Source organism: Lampetra fluviatilis, chromosome 64 (assembly GCF_964198595.1).
Source record: "Lampetra fluviatilis chromosome 64, kcLamFluv1.1, whole genome shotgun sequence".
Taxonomy (NCBI): Eukaryota; Metazoa; Chordata; class Hyperoartia; order Petromyzontiformes; family Petromyzontidae; genus Lampetra; species Lampetra fluviatilis.
Window position 1 is genome coordinate 507903 of NC_136338.1, and position 21467 is coordinate 529369.

A 21467-nucleotide genomic window follows, 5' to 3' on the forward strand; every position below is an offset into this window, starting at 1 on the left:
GAGCGAACAAATGACATTGTGCGAAGAGTAATAATACATGTGCGTGCCTTTCTGGCAATACAACAGGAGTTGTGTTGGGACGCTCAAACGCGTTGTGTTGAGACGCTCACACGCCAAACAGGAATCAAGTTACTGCATTAAGAGTGCATGTGCCGAACATGCACACACAACACGGCTCTCAGCGTGCTCGCATCGTCTTAGAAACTGATTGTCCTACTCCGGAGACGGCCGCCTCCGTCATGGCCTGGTCTCACCGGCAGCGTCAAGCCAGAGAACTTCGCCAAAAGACGAACGGTGCCACCAGGGCAGTCCCACTCTCAGGGCAGTCGTAGCTCAGGGTGAGCAGCAAAATCGTGGGATGCCTTTTTTGCCAGCATCAAAGTACGTTTGAACATCTTCACACGTCCTGTTTTATTTAAGAAAGGGTAAAACCTGATCTTATTTTTCATACTTTTATATGAATGTGTAGATAACCCGCCGCCACCCGACACAGCCAATTAGTGAGTTGTTGTCACGTAATCAAAGCGTGCCAATTCGTTTACTACTTCACGCATTTAGATGACCGCGATGTAACCCATAGAGCTGGTGTTGTAGAACATATCGGTCCTCGAAAGCCTCCGTGTTGAATGGGAGATGTTAGCTCCCTCGCCTGGTGTGCAGGAGGCCGTGGCTTCGATCCCGACCCTGACCCCTTAATATTTAGAGTCTGCGTCTCTCTCTCTCCGTGGTCACTGGGTCCTCCGGTTTCCCCCTCCACATTTGGAATCGTGTGCTCAGAGTGTAATTGGCTTCTGCGACACATTTCCCCCTGGTGGTGGTGACGATGATGAGAAGCCGCTACCATTTGTGCTTGCCGGGTCACTTCTGAAACAGAGAGCTACTGTTGCTCAGTGGGCCTTACCTGGTACAATGAAAAACAGTAGTTGAGTATAATGGTAGGTTTTTACCCTTTTAACTGGTACAAAACTGACACCTTTATTCAAGGCATCATGTTTGCAATGACCACAACATAAGTAGTCAATAAAGCAAACAAAAAGAAGCAACTCTGATAAGGATAATAATATGCACTGTCCTTGAAGTTGATTGGCCCACACCCGAGACGGCTTTCTTTAGAGCCTAGTCCCCATTGGTGTAGGGCCAGATGACACCAGAAGGCGTACAACTCAAAAAGAGATCTAGTCCCCATTGGTGTAGGGCCAGATGACACCAGAAGGCGTACAACTCAAAAAGAGATCTCATAGTGTAAATGTTTACCCCGAACTCTCAATACTCTGATATTGCACTGTTTTTGAGTTGTACGCCTTCTGGTGTCATCTGGCCCTACACCAATCGGGACTAGGCTCTAAAGAAAGCCGTCTCGGGTGTGGGCCAATCAACTTCAAGGACAGTGCATATTATTATCCTTATCAGAGTTGCTTCTTTTTGTTTGCTTTATTGACTACTTGTGTTGTGGTCATTGCAAACATGATGCATTGAATAAAGGTGTCAGTTTTGTACCAGTTAAAAGGGTAAAAACCTACCATTATATTTTGCCACTGGTAAAAGAGATCTCATAGTGTAAGTAGTTCAGTAGTTTAAAATAGTTGGACGGTTTGCTCGCTCTCTTGGTGATATAGATGCTGGCTCCTTTTGTCAACCAACTTTGTCTGTAAGCAGCCGGTGGCGACGGTGATGGTCACGAGGATGACGACGTGACACTCGGTGCGGCTTCCGTGACCAACGTGATCCAATTTAGAGGTTTCTCCTTCTGGGTTGGATCGCGTGAATATGAATGCGTCCGTTAAACCCGCAACACCACCACACGGCCAATTGGTAAAGGTTCGTCACGTAAACAGAACGTGCCGATTGGTTACCGGTGCAGCGCTAACCGGTTGCGTGTTGGAGAGTAAACCCACTGCAACGTTTACCGTGACGTTTCGCCGGTAATTGCAGCAACAACAACAACAATCAGCATCAACAGGCGACAACCAGAGTTGTGGAGAAATCCTCCCCCTGCTCCGTTCGTTGAATACATCGCAAACCCCTCACTCGCTGGGCTTGTCTGCGTGGCAGAGGTCGCAAACGGGTTTTGATTCCTTACCCGTACCCGGCCGCACCAGGGTCGCAAATGGGTACCCGTACCCGGCCGGGTACGGGTACCCGTTCCCTACCCGTACCCTACCTGAAATGAGTGACAAACGGTTACTCACCAGTGACTCACGGCCTACCCGTACCCGGCCGCACCAGGGTCGCAAACAGCTACCCGTACCCGGCTGGGTACAGGTAGCCGAGTATCGGGTAGGGTACGGGTATCGGGTAGGGTACGGGTATCGGGTACCCGGTTGCGACCTCTGCCGCGTGGTGGTGGTGGGTTTAACGACACATTTATATTTACGCGATCTAGCCCGATTAAAAAAAAAAACCTCTCTTGTGAAGATGACGACGACCTCCCACTGCCCCCCGACCCCCTCTCCCCTCTCTTCTAGGATCGTCGCAAAACCTTTGAGCTGAACCTGCAGAAGAAGTACGGCCTACTCCTGGAGACGGTGGACAAAAGTGTACGTGAGCCCTTTAAACAAACATCTATAATTATTACAACACCGATGAACTCGCACAGAGACTCGTAGACTCACACAGAGACCCATAAACCCACACAGAGAGACATAGACTCACACAGAGACCCATAGACTCACACAGAGAGACATAGACTCACACAGAGACCCATAGACTCACACAGAGACCCATAGCCTCATACAGAGACCCATAGACCCACACAGAGCCAGTGACTCCCGCAGAGACCCATAGACTCACACAGAGACCCATAGCCTCACACAGAGACCCATAGACCCACACAGAGCCAGTGACTCCCGCAGAGACCCAAAGACTCACACAGAGACCCATAGCCTCACACAGAGACCCATAGACCCACACAGAGACCCATAGACCCACACAGAGCCAGTGACTCCCGCAGAGACCCAAAGACTCACACAGAGACCCATAGCCTCATACAGAGACCCATAGACCCACACAGAGCCAGTGACTCCCGCAGAGACCCAAAGACTCACACAGAGACCCATAGCCTCATACAGAGACCCATAGACCCACACAGAGCCAGTGACTCCCGCAGAGACCCAAAGACTCACACAGAGACCCATAGCCTCACACAGAGACCCATAGACCCACACAGAGCCAGTGACTCCCGCAGAGACCCAAAGACTCACACAGAGACCCATAGACCCACACAGAGCCAGTGACTCCCGCAGAGACCCATAGACTCACACAGAGACCCATAGCCTCACACAGAGACCCATAGACCCACACAGAGCCAGTGACTCCCGCAGAGACCCAAAGACTCACACAGAGACCCATAGCCTCACACAGAGACCCATAGACCCACACAGAGACCCATAGACCCACACAGAGCCAGTGACTCCCGCAGAGACCCAAAGACTCACACAGAGACCCATAGCCTCATACAGAGACCCATAGACCCACACAGAGCCAGTGACTCCCGCAGAGACCCAAAGACTCACACAGAGACCCATAGCCTCATACAGAGACCCATAGACCCACACAGAGCCAGTGACTCCCGCAGAGACCCAAAGACTCACACAGAGACCCATAGCCTCACACAGAGACCCATAGACCCACACAGAGCCAGTGACTCCCGCAGAGACCCAAAGACTCACACAGAGACCCATAGCCTCACACAGAGACCCATAGACCCACACAGAGCCAGTGACTCCCGCAGAGACCCATAGCCTCATACAGAGACCCATAGACCCACACAGAGCCAGTGACTCCCGCAGAGACTCAAAGACTCACACAGAGACCCATAGACCCACACAGAGCCAGTGACTCCCGCAGAGACTCAAAGACTCACACAGAGACCCATAGACCCACACAGAGCCAGTGACTTCCGCAGAGACTCAAAGACTCACACAGAGACCCATAGACCCACACAGAGCCAGTGACTCCCACAGAGCCAGTGACTCCCGCATAGACCCAAAGACTCGCACAGAGACCCATAGTGTGTCCTTACCCTCACCTCTGATTAACATGGTTGGCTACGTACGGTACGAAAGAAGTTGAACATACATAGATCTGCTCTGTGAGCCTCTTCCCAGCACCACCACCGTCACCGCCGCTGTGTTTCCTCTCTGCCCCGTGAGTGTTTTCCCTCCGCCCCGTGAGTGTATCTCGCCACGACCACAAAGTGCTCTCCGTGTGGCCACTCTCTGCCGTCCCGTGTCCGACATGTCGAGACCGCAGGGAGACGCTTCAACCCGAGCGAGAAGAACGGCGTCACGGCGCGAGTGTGCGATTGTGTGTGTGTTGTTGTGTGTGATTGTACGCGTGTTGTTGCGTGTGTCGTCGTCACAGTCGGCGACGGACGGCAAGACCTACTTCGTGAAGGTGCACGCTCCCTTCGAGGTGCTCTGCACCTTCGCCGAGAAACTTCACATCAAGGTGAGCGGGGCACGGAGACCCCCAGGTGGTGAGTGGGGCACGGAGACCCCCAAGTGGTGGGTGGGGCACGGAGACCCCCAGCTGATGGGTGGGGCAGGGAGACCCCCAGATGGTGAGTGGGGCAGGGAGACCCCCAGGTGGTGGGTGGGGCAGGGAGACCCCCAGATGGTGAGTGGGGCACGGAGACCCCCAGGTGGTGGGTGGGGCAGGGAGACCCCCAGCTGATGGGTGGGGCAGGGAGACCCCCAGATGGTGGGTGGGGCAGGGAGACCCCCAGCTGATGGGTGGGGCACGGAGACCCCCAGGTGGTGGGTGGGGCAGGGAGACCTCCAGGTGGTGGGTGGGGCAGGGAGACCCCCAGGTGGTGGGTGGGGCAGGGAGACCCCCAGGTGGTGGGTGGGGCAGGGAGACCCCCAGCTGATGGGTGGGGCAGGGAGACCCCCAGGTGGTGGGTGGGGCAGGGAGACCCCCAGGTGGTGGGTGGGGCAGGGAGACCCCCAGGTGGTGGGTGGGGCAGGGAGACCCCCAGGTGGTGGGTGGGGCAGGGAGACCCCCAGCTGATGAGTGGGGCAGGGAGACCCCCAGGTGGTGGGTGGGGCAGGGAGACCCCCAGGTGGTGGGTGGGGCAGGGAGACCCCCAGGTGGTGGGTGGGGCAGGGAGACCCCCAGGTGGTGAGTGGGGCAGGGAGATCCCCAGGTGGTGGGTGGGGCAGGGAGACCCCCAGGTGGTGGGTGGGGCAGGGAGACCCCCAGGTGGTGGGTGGGGCAGGGAGACCCCCAGGTGGTGAGTGGGGCAGGGAGACCCCCAGGTGGTGGGTGGGGCAGGGAGACCCCCAGGTGGTGGGTGGGGCAGGGAGACCCCCAGGTGGTGAGTGGGGCACGGAGACCCCCAGGTGGTGGGTGGGGCAGGGAGACCCCCAGGTGGTGGGTGGGGCAGGGAGACCCCCAGGTGGTGAGTGGGGCAGGGAGACCCCCAGCTGATGGGTGGGGCAGGGAGACCCCCAGGTGGTGGGTGGGGCAGGGAGACCCCCAGGTGGTGAGTGGGGCAGGGAGACCCCCAGGTGGTGGGTGGGGCAGGGAGACCCCCAGCTGATGGGTGGGGCAGGGAGACCCCCAGGTGGTGAGTGGGGCAGGGAGACCCCCAGGTGGTGAGTGGGGCAGGGAGACCCCCAGGTGGTGGGTGGGGCAGGGAGACCCCCAGCTGATGGGTGGGGCAGGGAGACCCCCAGGTGGTGGGTGGGGCAGGGAGACCCCCAGGTGGTGGGTGGGGCAGGGAGACCCCCAGCTGATGGTGGGGGGGGGTAGCGACGCGCCTCTGTGTGACCCCTGGCTCCCTCCTTCCCTCTCCTGCATGACGGTGATGATGACGGTGATGATGACGGTGATGATGACGGTGATGATGACGGTGATGATGACGGTGATGATGACGGTGATGATGACGGTGACAGCGATGATGGTTACGACGGCGGTGGTGGTGATGATGTCGATGATGACGGTGATGATGATCGTGATGGTGATGAGGGTGATGATGTCGATGATCGTGATGACGGTGATGATGGTGATGATGTCGATGATCGTGATGATGATGACGGTTCAGTTGAGTTTATTTTGAAGGACCCTGTGAGCCGAGAAGCTCTTAATTCGGTGTTTCATCAACAAAAGCAACAACACCGCTGCTTTTCCGACAAACGCAACAAGTCGCAGTAAAATAAATCGACGGTAAACAATCACAGATCAGATAAATAAAAAAATAGCTGGCAAATCATAAGTGCAATCAAAAAATTATCTTTTTTGTTTTTTAAAGAATCACGATCGATAACAGTGATGACGGCGATCGTGATGACGACAGCCATGATGGTGATGGTAACGATGATGATGGTGGTAACGATGATGATGATAGCGACGATGATGATGATGATAGCGGCGGCGGTGAGGGTGAGGGCGACGATGATGATGATAGCGGCGATGATGATGATAGCGGCGGCGGTGACGGCGGTGAGGGTGAGGGTGACGATGATGATGATAGCGACGATGATGATGATAGCGACGATGACGGTGATGGTGACGATGATGATCATGATAGCGACGATGACGGTGATGGTGACGATGATGATGATGATAGCGGCGGCGGTGATGGTGACGACGACGACGATGGTGGCGACGGTGGCGGCGGTGAGGGTGACGAGGGCGGTGTGGGCACACAGGTGCCGGTGAAGGAGAACCAGGTGCAGCGTGACACGACGCTGCGCTCGTGCCTGGAGAAGCTGTACAAGCTGAGTCCCGACGTGATCCGTGCCGACGTGGAGTACTTCACGGCGCCGTTCCAGATGAGCCACCGCGACGCCTTCCTCATCCACGACCAGGAGGCCTTCTTCAGCGAGACCACGCGCAACCGCATCGTACGCACACACACACACGCACGCTCGCTCCTACACGCACACACACACACGCTCCTACACGCACACACGCACGTACACACTCCTACACACACACACGCTCGCTCCTACACGTACACACGCACACACACACACATGCGCGTACACGCTCCTACACGCACACACGCACGCTCCTACAAGCTCCTACACACACGCACACACGTACACGCACGTACGCACGTACACGCACGTACAAACACACGCACATACACGCTCCTACACGCACACACGCACCCATGTATAGGCACGTACACGCGCAACCACATCGTACGTGGTGCACTACGTGCTGCGTGCTGCCTGTAGCTGCACTACGTGCTGTCTATAGCTGCACTACGTGCTGTGTGCTGCTGCCTGTAGGTGCACTACGTGCTGTGTGCTGCCTGTAAGTGTACTGTGTGCTGCTGCCTGTAGGTGTACTACGTGCGGTGTGATGCTGCCTGTAGGTGTACTACGTGCTGTGTGCTGCTACCTGTAGGTGTACTACGTGCGGTGTGCTGCCTGTAAGTGTACTGTGTGCTGCTGCCTGTAGGTGTACTACGTGCTGTGTGCTGCTGCCTGTAGGTGTACTACGTGCTGTCGCGCTGTGGCTACACGGAGGAGGAGGACGAGGAGAAGGTGCGGTTCGGGATCGAACGGCTGCTGAGCAACGGCACCTACAGCGCAGCTTACCCCCTCCACGACGTACGGGCACGCACGCACACACGTACACACACGTACACACACGTACACACACGTGTACACACACACGTGCACATACACGTACACACATACACACGTACACACACGTACACACACGTACACACATGCACACGCACGCACTTACATACACACGCACGCACTTACATACACGCACGCACACCCACGCGCGCACACACGCACACACACGCACACGCGCCCTCCAGCGTGCAGACGTATGGCCTTCCCGGGGAAGCCCCTGCACATCTTCCGACCCGAAGGCTACTACCCACAGAGGCCGCACGTTGTATTATTGTTCTGGTAAATTCGGAACGGAATCTGAAAAGAAAACAAACTGATGGCGTTCTCATGGAAGGGGTTCATGGAGAGAACGGGAGGGGGTGGGAGGAATGTAACCACGGAAAAGATTAATGGAGTGTTGATGACTTGGCCGCTAATCCCCCACACCTGCCTGCCTGGCTGGCTGCCTGCCTGCCTGGCTGGCTGCCTGCCTGGCTGCCTGGCTGGCTGCCTGGCTGGCTGGCTGCCTGGCTGACTGGCTGGCTGCCTGGCTGCCTGGCTGGCTGACTGCCTGGCTGGCTGCTTGGCTGGCTGCCTGGCTGGCTGCCTGGCTGCCTGGCTGCCTGGCTGCCTGGCTGCCTGCCTGGCTATGCCGACGACGTCATTTCACCGCCGGTGTGAGCTGGGAGTTGGAGGTGGCTCGCTTTGTTCGCTCGGCTTGCGCTCACCGCCGCCGCCACCGCCATCGTCGGCGAGCGTTCCATCCCCCCCTACCACCCCCTCGCCGATTCTGCCGGCGGTCCCCACCCCCCCCACCCCCCCCGCCCCCCCGCGGTCCACGGAGACGAAGTTCTTGCCAACGCGTTTAGAAAACTCCTCCCGTCGCGCGTTTAGAAAACTCGTCGCCGCGGCGAGACCCCTCGAGCCCTCGAGCCCTCGAGCCCTCGAGCAGGGGAGACGAGATCTTGTCGCCCTCGCCTGGTGGTGCGCACGAGGTCGTGGGTCCCATCCCGACCACCTGACGACGCCTGCTGCTGCTGCTGCTGTGTATTTGGAGTCTTCTCTCTCTTTTCTCTCCCCGTGGTCGCGTGGATTTTCCTCCGGGTCCTCCAAGGAGAGAGAGAGACGCCGCAAACTCCAGATATACAGCGGCGGGCGGGCGGGCGCCGGGGTTGTCGATCGAACCCACGAGCTCCTGCGTACCAGGCGAGGTAGTCAACATCTCCTAGCCACCGGTGGCGCCCGAGAGCCAGCCCCGCGCTGGCCTGGCTCTGGAAAAATCTGCGTGTAGGGACGAGTGAGAGGGGGGGAGAAACGGTTTGGCCACGCGAACTTTGCTGTGGCGAGTGACGGTGGGATGGATGGACAGCGGTGGTGGTGGCGGTGGTGGCGGCGGCGGTGGTGGTGGTGGTGGCGGTGGTGGCGGCGGCGGTGACTCTGAGCGTCTCTGTGTTGCTGTTTGCAGTCGCTGGCCGGCGTTGATTCACTGCTAACTTCCGATGCCGAGGTGGGTATCACCTCATCAAAATGACCGCCCTCTCTCTCCCCCTTCAACCCTCGTCATTTTGATATTTTATTCGACGTCTCCTGTCGGAGCTTTTACCTCCTCCACCTCCTTTTATTCGCGAGCTTCTTCACGGCTTTGACGCGAGCGGTCCCCAACCCGTGCTCCAGCACAGCTGTCGTGGACGCTATGAACGCCATGTACGCACGCACGTACGTATAGTGGCGTACGTTGAATTTCCTTCTCACCGTACGTAGCCAGCCGCGCCAATCGGAGGTGCGTGTCTGCCCGTAGCGACCCAGCACCGCTGTAGCGGCAGTGAGGGGTTGGCGAGCCAATACCGTGTGGCTGAACGTCACAAATCCACATTACAGACATCGTACAACTTACGACGATTGTTATTACGATGCTATTTGGGCAGCGGTTTGGCTGCTTAAAATTGTTTATATTTTTTGCAACGATAGGCTACGTACAGTGCTGAAGGAAGTTGAACAACGTACGTCCACACACGTACGTACACACACGTACGTACACACACGTACGTACACACACGTACGTACACACACGTACACACACGTACGTACACACACGTCCACACACGTACGTACACACACGTACGTACACACACGTACGTACACACACGTACGTCCACACACGTACGTACACACACGTACGTACACACACGTACGTACACACACGTACGTACACACGTACGTACACACACGTACGTACACACACGTACGTACACACGCACAACACGTTGCCTGCTGCACGGTTGGGAACCAGCAGCCTCGCAAGCTTTCAAAATCGGGGCCGGATTACGTTTGAACGCTTGGACGCGGAGTTGTTGTGGTGTTGGATGGTGAGGTGGTGGCGGGGGGGGGGGTCCCCCACTCCACTCGCTCTCTCTGTTGAACCTTCAATTCCTCCTTCCCTTGACTGTTGAACCCACCACCTGTTCCTGATGATGGCGATACCACCAAACTCCTCCACTGGCACTTAGTCCGATTCTGGTTTTCTAAAACCCAATTGTACAGATCACGAATCTGGATCTAAGTTTAAAAACGATCGACAGCGCTTGGACATCCACAGCTGGCCGCCGTGGTGGCTAGGAGATGTTAACTACCTCTCCTGGTACACAGGAGGTCGTGGGTTCGATCCTGACCCTGACGATGCCTGTTGTATATTTGGCGAGATGTTAACTACCTCTCCTGGTACACAGGAGGTCATGAGTTCGACCCCGACCCTGACAATGTTCGCTGTTATTTGGAGTTTGCGTGTTTCTCTCTCCCTGTGGTCGCGTGGATTTTTCTCTCCGGGTCCTCCATTTTTTTCCCCCTTCACTTTTAGAATGAGCGTCACGCGCATTTCGAGTGTTTGGCTGCCACTATAAACTTCCACACGATCACGATGATGAGTCGCTTCTGAAAAGAGCTGTTCTAGCTCAGTAAAATACAAAGTGAAATAAAACCCGGTGGCTGTGTGAGCATCGTAGTTGCCGCGCCGCGCCGCGCCGCGCCATGAACCTGGCGACCCGAGTTCGATTCCTGCTCACGGCCACGAACGCCGGCGACGTTTAATTTGAACCAGGTCCTGGGCCTCCCCTAGGTTGACTCGGCCTCAAATGCGTACTTGCTGCAGCGGTGTGGAAACATCGCCGCTGGGGAGACAAAGGCGGCCGGGCGTGGTGCTGGCCACCCGCCCCCTCGTGTGCCACAGTGCCGCCCTTCATAGGTGCTGCTACTCGCAGCACTTGCCCCGACAGCCTGTTGAGGCTACACGGGGGATCTTTGCCCGCGTCATGCGCGAGGACCGCAGCAGTGGTAAAAACTTTCTCGACGCCATTAGAGCGGCTCTGCTTTCCCAGAAGCAGAATCAATTTAATATTTATTATTCATACCCGAGGAAATCCGATGAGCTGTGAAGCTCTCTGTGACGGGCGCTGCGGGTTTGGGCCGCTCTCAGGTTCCACGTTGAGTTGGTGGCGGGCGCGGCCAGCTGAGAGACCAGCTGACGGTAGATCCCCGGTTGCGAGGCTCTCCTGGGGCATCGCGTCTGCTACCAGTAGGAGGGGGTGGGCGCGATGCGTGTGTCGTGATCGCTGCCCACTGTTGCCTGTCTGGTCACAATCCCAGTCGCGTGAGGGCACCGCGGTGGCCAGGAGATGTTAACTACCTCGCCTGGTCTACAGGAGGTCGTGGGTTCTATCCCGGCCCTGACGATGCCCGCTGCTGCTGTATATTTGGAGTTTGCGTGTCTCTCTCTCCGCGTGGTCGCGTGGATTTTTCTCCGGGTCCTCCGGTTTTTTCCCCCTCCACATTTAGAATCGACGTCACGCGTTCACAGTGTTTGGCTGCTGCTATAAATGTCCACGTGGTGGCTGAGCTGTCGTTTGCGATCGCCAGGTCGCTTCTGAAAAAAATCTACATAGCTCAGTGGGGTTCTTACCTGGTAAAGCAAAAAATAGTTCAGTTTTAGTTTTTGATTCACCGCCGAGATTTTCGAATTCGGGAAAATGTGGACGCTGTCACCAGTGGCACGCCAACGGCGACTGCGGCAAAGAGCTTTCTAGCTCATCGGATTCCTCCAGTGCAAATAATTATTGAGATTCTGATAGTCCGGACTCTGCTTTAGTGCGGCGGCCTCCGCTGCGTTAGTCTCTCAGTCGTGGCCAGGGCGCTTCTCAAGAATGCGTTCAAAATAGTTGAGTTGCCTTTGTTGTTTATTGTTTAAGTGATCTGTTGTTTACCTTTACTTTACTTTGCACTCCTACCGCGTGTTTGTGTTGTTTGTTGTTGTAATGTTCTTAACCCATGCCCCTACTGGACATCTGTGACACGGAGCTTCATAGCTCATCAGATTCCTCCTCCTGCAGTCTAATTATTACGATCGTGATGGTCCGGCCTCTGCGTTAGTCCGGCCCTGTCTGCCTCTTGCTTGCTCACCTTTCTATCCTTCCTCACCCTCCCTCACCCTCTCCTCACCCCGCACTACTGCTCCCCCCACAAACCCTCACACGCACTCACTCGCACACACGCACACGACAAAAGATCCCCCGTATAGCCTCAACAGACTGTTGGGGCAAGTGTTGTTAGCGAGTAGCACCGCCTATTAAAGGCCGGCACGGCACACGATAGCAGTTCCACTGTGGGTGTGGGTTTAGCTATGGGAGGAGTAAACCGGAGAACCCGGAGGAAACTCACGCAGAAGAGGGGGAGATCACACACACTCCACTCTCTCACTCTGCAGAACACACACACACTCCACGCTCTCACTCTGCAGAACACACACACACTCCACGCTCTCACTCTGCAGAACACACACACACTCCACTCTCTCACTCTGCAGAACACACACACACTCCACGCTCTCACTCTGCAGAACACACACACACTCCACTCTCTCACTCTGCAGAACACACACACACTCCACTCTCTCACTCCACTCTCTCACTCTCACAGACACTCCACACAGTAAGACGCCCCAGTCGGGAGTGAAACCCAGGCTTTGCTTACCACGTGGCACCACTGTCAACACTGCCACCAAAGACAATCAACGTGACGTCGCGTGACGGTCGCTTTGAGCCCAAGAGGCTCGGAACGTGGAGTGTACTCACTCACTCACTCTCACTCACTCATCCACTCACTCACCCACTCACTCAACCACTCACTCAACCACTCAAGCACTTACTCAAGCACTCACCCACTGACACACCCACTCACACACCCACTCACTCAGCCACTCACCCACTCACTCAATCACTCACTCAATCACTCACTCACTCACTCAACCACTCACTCACCCATTCACTCACTCACCCACTCACCCACACACTCACTCACCCACCCACTGAACCACTCACCCACCCACTCACCCACACACTCACCACCCACTCACCCACTCACTCACCCACCCACCCACTCAACCACTCACCACCCACTCACCCACACACTCACCACCCACTCACCCACACACTCACCACCCACACACTCACCCACACACTCACCCACACACTCACCACCCACACACTCACCCACACACTCACCCACACACTCACCCACACACGAGCACTCACCGCTGTCCAGCCGCGTGGTGCCGCTGCTTTCCAGCGAGAGCCGTGCCGGGCACGGTGATGGTGACTCACTAGGAAACAGCTAAATGTGTGGACGATGTGAGTGGTGAATAGCTACTGGCTGGTGAGCGGCTGCTGAGTGTCGGCTGGTGAGTGTCGGCTGGTGAGTGTCGGCTGGTGAGTGTCGGCTGGTGAGTGTCGGCTGGTGAGTGTCGGCTGGTGAGTGTCGGCTGGTGAGTGTCGGCTGGTGAGTGTCGGCTGGTGAGTGCCGCGTGGGCGTGCGTGTTGCAGAGTAAGTACTGGAAGGAGACGGCGGATGCCCACGGAGGCAGCGAGCGACTGGTGCTGTACAGCGAGTGGGCACGGCCTGCACGCTTCTACAAGCAGCAGCCTCTCAACTTCATACGGTGGGCACGGGGGGGGGGGGGGCACGGGGGGGCACGGGGGGGACACGGGGGGGGGCACGGGGGGGGCACGGGGGGGGGCACACGAGTGAGTGGATGAGTGTGCGGGTGGGTGGGTTGATGAGTCGGTGTGTGAGTGGCTGCATCTGCCGGTCATCTCAGTCAGTCAACCCATGGCACACAGGCCACGAGGAGATGTGGAGCTGAGTGGACTTGCCAATGACTGGTACCAGCGATGTCAAGATCGGCCTCTGTGGAGGAGGAGGCTCGTGAAGGACGCTACTGGGCAGTTGGAGGCAGTCGCCCTCCAACGACAACGGAGGGGGGAGGAGCGACGCTCACAACAACGAGCGGAGCGCCAGGGGGCTACAGCACAGCAAGTTGGCACAGTAGGGGGCACAGGTGGTACATCGGCCACTCATGTTAAGTCGGTCAACCCATGGCACCTGCTGGGTCTGTCCCGTGACCTGACAGCGAACCTTTTACACTTCATGTGGCCTTAAAGTGCACCTAGCCTGGCACAAACGCCTTGGTGACGTCACCGCCACTTTCGGCGGAAAATGGTGGTTGTTGTTGTTGTTTGAGTGGCAGGGTCGGGTTGCCACCTGTCCTGTTTTTCCCTGGATCATCGTCCTTGTTGAGTAGGCAGCTGCTGCTGCTGCTTCTACCCACAGAAATCCGTTGGTCATCCCAGACAGGCAGCCCACAACTCTGTCCCGTGACCTCCTGCGCCTGTCCCGTGACCTCCTGGGTCTGTCCCGTGACCTCCTGGGTCTGTCCCGTGACCTCCTGGGTCTGTCCCGTGACCTCCTGGGTCTGTCCCGTGACCTCCTGGGTCTGTCCCGTGACCACCTCCCGCCAGCAGCGAGGGCCTTCCTCGATTCACTTGACGGCCTCGACGTGCACCTAGCCTGGCACAAGCGCGCCGCGGTGACGCTGCCGCCCCTGAGTACAAACGGCGCTTGTTGTCGTGGTGCGTGCTGCAGGAAGTACTTTGGGGAGAAGATTGCGCTGTACTTTGCCTGGCTGGGCTTCTACACCTTCATGCTGTTCATCGCCGCCGTGGTCGGCACCGGCTGCTTCATCTACGGCCTCTGCACCATGGACGACGGCGTGTGGAGGTGGGTGGTGAGATGGGTGGGTGGTGAGATGGGTGGGTGGGTGGTGAGATGGGTGGGTGGGTGGTGAGATGGGTGGGTGGGTGGTGAGATGGGTGGGTGGGTGGTGAGATGGGTGGGTGGGTGGTGAGATGGGTGGGTGGGTGGTGAGATGGGTGGGTGGTGAGATGGGTGGGTGGTGAGATGGGTGGGTGGTGAGATGGGTGGGTGGGTGGTGAGATGGGTGAGTGGGTGGTGAGATGGGTGGGTGGGTGGTGAGATGGGTGAGTGGGTGGTGAGATGGGTAGGTGGGTGGTGAGATGGGTGGGTGGTGAGATGGGTGGGTGGTGAGATTGGTGGGTGGGTGGTGAGATGGGTGGGTGGTGAGATGGGTGGGTGGGTGGTGAGATGGGTGAGTGGGTGGTGAGATGGGTGGGTGGGTGGTGAGATGGGTGGGTGGGTGGTGAGATGGGTGGTGAGATGGGTGGGTGGGTGGTGAGATGGGTGGGTGTGTGGTGAGATGGGTGAGTGGGTGGTGAGATGGGTGGGTGGTGAGATGGGTGAGTGGGTGGTGAGATGGGTGGGTGGGTGGTGAGATGGGTGGGTGGTGAGATAGGTGCGTGGGTGGTGAGATGGGTGGGTGGGTGGTGAGATGGGTGGGTGGGTGGTGAGATGGGTGGGTGGGTGGTGAGATGGGTGGGTGGGTGGGTGGTGAGATGGGTGGGTGGGTGGGTGGTGAGATGGGTGGGTGGGTGGGTGGTGAGATGGGTGGGTGGGTGGGTGGTGAGATGGGTGGGTGGGTGGGTGGTGAGATGGGTGGGTGGGTGGTGAGATGGGTGGGTGGGTGGTGAGATGGGTGGGTGGGTGGTGAGATGGGTGGGTGGGTGGTGAGATGGGTGGGTGGGTGGTGAGATGGGTGGGTGGGTGGTGAGATGGGTGGGTGGGTGGGTGGGTGGTGAGATGGGTGGGTGGGTGGTGAGATGGGTGGGTGGGTGGTGAGATGGGTGGGTGGGTGGTGAGATGGGTGAGTGGGTGGTGAAATGAGTGGGTGGTGAGATGGGTGGGTGGGTGGTGAGATGGGTGGGTGGGTGGTGAGATGGGTGAGTGGGTGGTGAGACGGGTGAGTGGGTGGTGAGACGGGTGAGTGGGTGGGGAGACGGGTGGGTGGGGAGACGGGTGGATAGGGGTTCGGGGTGTGTCGGTGGGGGGGACGTGTGGGTGGGTGGGTTCTTGTAGGGCAGCGCGCCAACTGCTACTACACTACCGCTCACAACAGCGGCTACAGCATCGGCCCGGCCCAGCGACGGCCTCGGCGGGGATGCCTGCCGTGAAGACGGCTCCCGCCGGGCTGAGCGAACCCCCCTCCCGTGCGTCTGCCCGCCCAGCAAGGAGATCTGCGACGCCAACATCGGCGGGAGGTTCATCATGTGCCCTCAGTGCGACAAGCAGTGCACCTACTGGAGGCTGAACATCACCTGCAGCTCCTCCAAGGTGAGTGAAGACGCTCACCTTGAGATGGGTGGGACACGTGGTGTGCAGGAGGAGGAGGTAGTGATGGGTGGGACACGTGGTGTGGGGGAGGAGGAGGGAGTGATGGGTGGGACACGTGGTGTGGAGGGTCGACGAGCAGGAGGCCAGGTCACTGAGACTGCTATTGCAGTGACTCCCAGAGGTCTGCAACCACGGGGGGAAGAGAAGTCCTGAAGCCAGACTCTGGTGGTGACGATGATGATGATGACAACAATGTGAACGGTGCGTGTGTGTGCATGTGTGTGTGCGTGTGTATATGTGCGTACGTGTGTATGTACGTGTGTACGTACGTGTGTGTACGTACGTGTGTGTACGTACGTGTGTGTACGTACGTGTGTGTACGTACGTGTGTGTGTGCGTGTGTGTGTGCGTGTGTACGTACGTGTGTGTACGTACGTGTGTGTGTACATACGTGTGTGTGTGTGTGTGTGCGTGTGTGTGTGTGGTGCAGCAAACCTACCTCTTCGACAATCCGGCCACCGTCTTCTTCGCGGCATTCATGGGCATCTGGGGTGAGTGCCGTGGCCCCAAGCGTTTGTCGCTGATCTCCCTTGCCGGCGCACCCTCGCCGGCTCTCTCCCCCGCCGAGCCTCTTCGCGGTTCTCTTTGCAGGAGGCTCCTGCTGGCTGTTTAGCGGCAGGGGGCGACGGATCCCTGCTGGGATGTTGACTAACTCGCCGGCTACACAGGAGGTCGTGGGTTCGATCCCAACCCTGACGACGCCTGCTGCTGTATACTTGGAGTTTGCGTCTCTCTCTCTCCCCGTGGTCACTGCGTGGATTTGTCTCCGGGTCCTCCTCCAGGTTCTCCCTCCACATTTAGAATCAAGGTCCAGCATTGGGAGTCATAATGGCCGCTGCTCTACATTTCCACGCGATGACGATGACGATGAGCCACTTAGTTGTGAGCTCTCATTGGTGATGGCCAGGTCGCTTCTGAAAAATAGCTTACACAGCTCAGTGGGCCTTGCTTGTTAAAATAAAACAAAGTTGAGTTTTTTTCGGTGAAGTCACGTAGGTAGAAAAAAATATTCATATCGCGACGTTTCGATCGCAACACAAGCGGTCGTCCTCGGGCGGAAAAAATAATCGAGCAGTGGAGCTGCTGAGCCAGCGAGAGAGCTGTTACAACAAGAGGCGATGGGCAAGCAGGCGGGGTCTGAGCTGGAAAGGAATTCCATCCCCGGACGCAAGCACGTCAGTTGTGTTAATGGGGGAGATTAGGGAGAGAGAGATTAGGTAGAGAGATTTGCATGAAATTAGCTTCCGTTGCCGCATAAGAGTGTTATCCCCGCATATGCGCACAACAGCAGTGCTAATGGGAGATTAGCACTACGTTGATGGGAGAGATTAGGCAGGGAGATTAGGGGGATTAGCAAGTTAACGTCACGTCTGTGTGTAACACAAGCTGCGGCGCTGCCAACTGCGAGCGCGTCAACACAAGAGAATCACCGCAACGGTGGTCGCACCAGTGAGACGCACAGCCCATCACACAGCCAGAACCGTCGGTACATCGAGGCTAAGGGAGCAGAGGTGGCCATGTTAGTGAGACCCCAGCTCGTTAATGCAGAGGCACCCAACAGGGCAATGCAACTCGGAGAGTCGGAGACAACAGCCAAACGGCAGGGAAGAATGGAAGCACCACACACATAGGTCGATTCGGCCTCAAACGAGTACCTGGTGCGGTGTGTAGTAAACATCGCCACTGGGGAGACAAAGGCGGCCGGGCGTGGTGCTGGCCACCCACCCCCTGTGTGTGCCGTGCCGGCCTTCATAGGTGCTCGCTAACAGCACTTGCCCCTACAGTCGGCTGAGGCTATACGGGGGATCTGTCTCTGTTGTACGTAACCGTGCGCGTGCGTGTGTCTGGGGAGCGGTCAGCGCATTGACTTACGAACTCCGGAGACCCCGAGTTCGATTCCCGCTCGGGGTCCACCAACAGCAGCAGCACTTGCCCCGACAGTCGGCTGAGGCTACCCGGGGGACCTGCGTGTGCGCGTAGTGACGCTGTTCCTGGAGATGTGGAAGCGCTACCAGGCGACGCTGGACTACGAGTGGGACCTGGTCGCCACCGAGGAGGATGAGGAGCAGCTGAGGCCGGAGTACGAGGCCAAGTGCACGCGGCGCAAGTACAACCCCATCACCCAGGCCAGTACTACACTACGTACTACACTACACTACGTACTACACTACGTACTACACTACACTACGTACTACACTACACTACGTACTACACTACGTACTACACTACGTACTACGCTACACTACGTACTACACTACGTACTACGCTACACTACGTACTACACTACGTACTACACTACACTACGTACTACACTACACTACGTACTACACTACACTACGTACTACACTACACTACGTACTACACTACATACTACACTACACTACGTACTACACTACACTACGTACTACACTACACTACGTACTACACTACGTACTACGCTACACTACGTACTACACTACGTACTACACTACACTAGTACAACCCCATCACCCAGGCCAGTGGCTCTCCCACTACGCTACATCCTACACTACACTGCGCCCTACATTACATGCTACACTACATGCTACACTACATGCTACACTACATGCTATACACTACGTACGACAAAGTACACGACACTGCATGCTACACCACATTACATGCCTACACTGCACTACATTCTACAGTACACACTACACTACACACTATATTACACTATACATACTATACTACACAAAGACAAAGATTCCCCGTGTAGCCTTCAACGGACCGTTGGGGCAAGTGCTATTTGTGAGCAACTGTTAAGGTTGACAGAGCGCACGAGGGGGTGGGTGGCCAGCACCATGCCCTGCCGCCTTTGTCTTCCCAGTGGCGATGTCTACTACAGAGACCGCACCAGGCGCTCACACACTCTTTTAAGGTTGAACCGACCTAGGGGAAGGACGTGAGCGGGAATCGAACTCGGGTCACCGGGTTCATAAACGCAATGCATCGTGCGCTGCACCACCAATGACTTCTCATCGCACTACACCAGGGACGTGCGGTCAGGGGAGGCAGAGCCTCACCTGCCATAACTCCGATGAAAATAGCCGTGACGAAAAGTAAAAAAATCTAAATCTTGACTGAAAGCTTTCGTGACTGCAGGAATTAATATTATTCGGTCTTTCGGTAAAGTCACGTGGATAGGTTAAAAAAAAAACAGAAAACTACGGCGTTCCGATCGCAACGCAAGCGTTCGTCTTCAGGAAGAGTGGGGTTCGCTTCCAAGGGAAACTGTTGATCAAGGTTTGAAATGGGCGTAGACCAAATGTCAGCAGCCAATGACAATGTGAGTGTTCGGTGCGCGTGTGCGTGTGTTTGTGTTTGGCGATGGACGCGCCGACGTTGGGTGTGCTCATGACGGCCGTGGCCTTGGTTTGTGCCTCCAGCAGGCCACCGAGCTTGTCTCCAGCAAGTCGTGGATAGAGTATTGCGGCCTGAACCTTTGCATTAGTTCCGTCGTGGTGCTTGGGGTAAGAGAGACCGGGGGGGAGACGGCGCGCGGGGGGGGGGGCGGTTGGCACGGACGCCACGGTGGCGTCAGGGAGATGTTGACGAGCTCGCCTGGTGTACGAGGAGGTCTGCGGCTGCGGCTGCTGCTGTGTATTTTTGGGGTTTGCATGTTCCTCTCCCCCTCCTCTCTCTGCCCGTGGCCGCATGGATTTTTCTCTCTGGGGTCCTCCCGGTCGTTCCACCTCCACGTCTAGAATCGACGTCACGCGTTCAGAGGATTTGGCTGCTGATATAAATGTCCACGCCATGATGATGACGATGACAACAAGCCACTTGGTTGAGCTACCATTTGCGATTGCCAAGTCGCTTCTGGAGAAAAGAGCGACGTCGCCTCAGTTTGGGCCTTACTTGGTAAAATAAAAAATAGTTTAAATTTGTTTTATTTCGTAAAAAAATTATTTAAGTTGAACCATCTCTGGGTCTCTCTCTCCGTGCCTTGCTGGGGGTGGGGGGGGTTCCATTTCTGGTTGCATCCTCTCTGCGATTCGTTTCTCTACCCCCGATGGTGCCGACGGTGCTGATGATTCTGGTGGTGGCGGTGCTGATGATTCGGGCGGTGGCGGTGCTGATGATTCCGGTGGTGCTGATGATTTTGGTGGTGCTGATGATTGCGGCGGTGGCGGTGCTGATGATTCCTGCGGTTCTTGCCCATGGGTTCCGGTTACGCTGATTGTTCTCTGACGGTGGCGCCGATGCTTCTGGCGATGCTGATGGTTTCTGGTTGTGGTTTCTGGTGCCGGTTGTGGTGGCGCTGCTGGTGCTGGCGGGGTGCTGTCCCATAGGCCCAGGACCCGTACATGCCCTGTGGCACGCTGGCTTGGCGGACATGTGCCTCTGCCATCACCGTCTTCTTCTGGGTGAGGAGAACTCTCGGTCTCTCCCTGTCTCTCTCATTCTGTCTCTCACTGTCTGTCTCTCCATGTCTCTCTCTCTGTCTGTCTCTCACTGTCTCTCTCATTCTGTCTCTCACTGTCTCTCTCATTCTGTCTCTCTGTCTCTCTCTCTGTCTCTCTCTGTCTCTCTCATTCTGTCTCTCACTGTCTGTCTCTCCATGTCTCTCTCTCTGTCTGTCTCTCACTGTCTTTCTCATTCTGTCTCTCACTGTCTCTGTCTCTCTCTCTGTCTGTCTCTCACTGTCTCTCTCATTCTGTCTCTCACTGTTTCTCACTGTCTTTCTCATTCTGTCTCTCACTGTCTCTGTCTCTCTCTCTGTCTGTCTCTCACTGTCTCTCTCATTCTGTCTCTCACTGTTTCTCACTGTCTCTCTCATTCTGTCTCTCACTGTCTCTCTCATTCTGTCTCTCATTCTATCTCTCTCATTCTGTCTCATTCTGTCTCTCACTGTCTCTCTCATTCTGTCTCTCACTGTCTCTCTCATTCTGTCTCTCTCATTCTGTCTCTAACTGTCTCTCTGTGTCTCCTCGTCTATTTCTGTCTCAGTGTCTATCTTCCTCTTTCTCTGTTTCTCAGTGTCTAACGTTCTCTGAGTGTGTCTCTCCCTGTGTCTCTCTGTATGTCACTGTCACCGTCTCTCTACAATAATTTGTGATAGCCACGCCCGCTTCTAAGAGCTCCACAGCTCAGTGGGGCCTAACCTGCTAAAATGAAAAGACGTTTTTAGTCGAGTTTAGTTTATACACACGCACACACGCACACACGCACAACGCACACACGCACACGCGCACACACACACGCGCACACACGCACACACGCGCACAACGCACACAC

General features: G+C 56.6%; 1 protein-coding gene across 7 annotated transcripts in view; it reads left to right on the forward strand.

Annotated features, from left to right (window-relative positions):
- The window catches only part of LOC144951976 (anoctamin-5-like), a 62938-nt gene that overhangs the window by 31249 nt on the left and 10222 nt on the right, over positions 1–21467 (forward strand). For 4 of the 7 annotated variants that reach the window (XM_078882349.1, XM_078882352.1, XM_078882350.1 and 1 more), the window contains 12 exons: positions 2466–2537; positions 4363–4449; positions 6654–6848; positions 7446–7565; positions 9046–9087; positions 13448–13563; positions 14547–14681; positions 16043–16148; positions 16639–16699; positions 18189–18334; positions 19619–19699; positions 20522–20596. In XM_078882349.1, coding sequence (XP_078738475.1) covers positions 2466–2537; positions 4363–4449; positions 6654–6848; positions 7446–7565; positions 9046–9087; positions 13448–13563; positions 14547–14681; positions 16043–16148; positions 16639–16699; positions 18189–18334; positions 19619–19699; positions 20522–20596 — 1236 coding nt within the window. The remainder of the gene's footprint in view (positions 1–2465; positions 2538–4362; positions 4450–6653; positions 6849–7445; positions 7566–9045; positions 9088–13447; positions 13564–14546; positions 14682–16042; positions 16149–16638; positions 16700–18188; positions 18335–19618; positions 19700–20521; positions 20597–21467) is intronic. The other 3 variants (XM_078882351.1, XM_078882353.1, XM_078882354.1) reach the window with 3 other exon arrangements.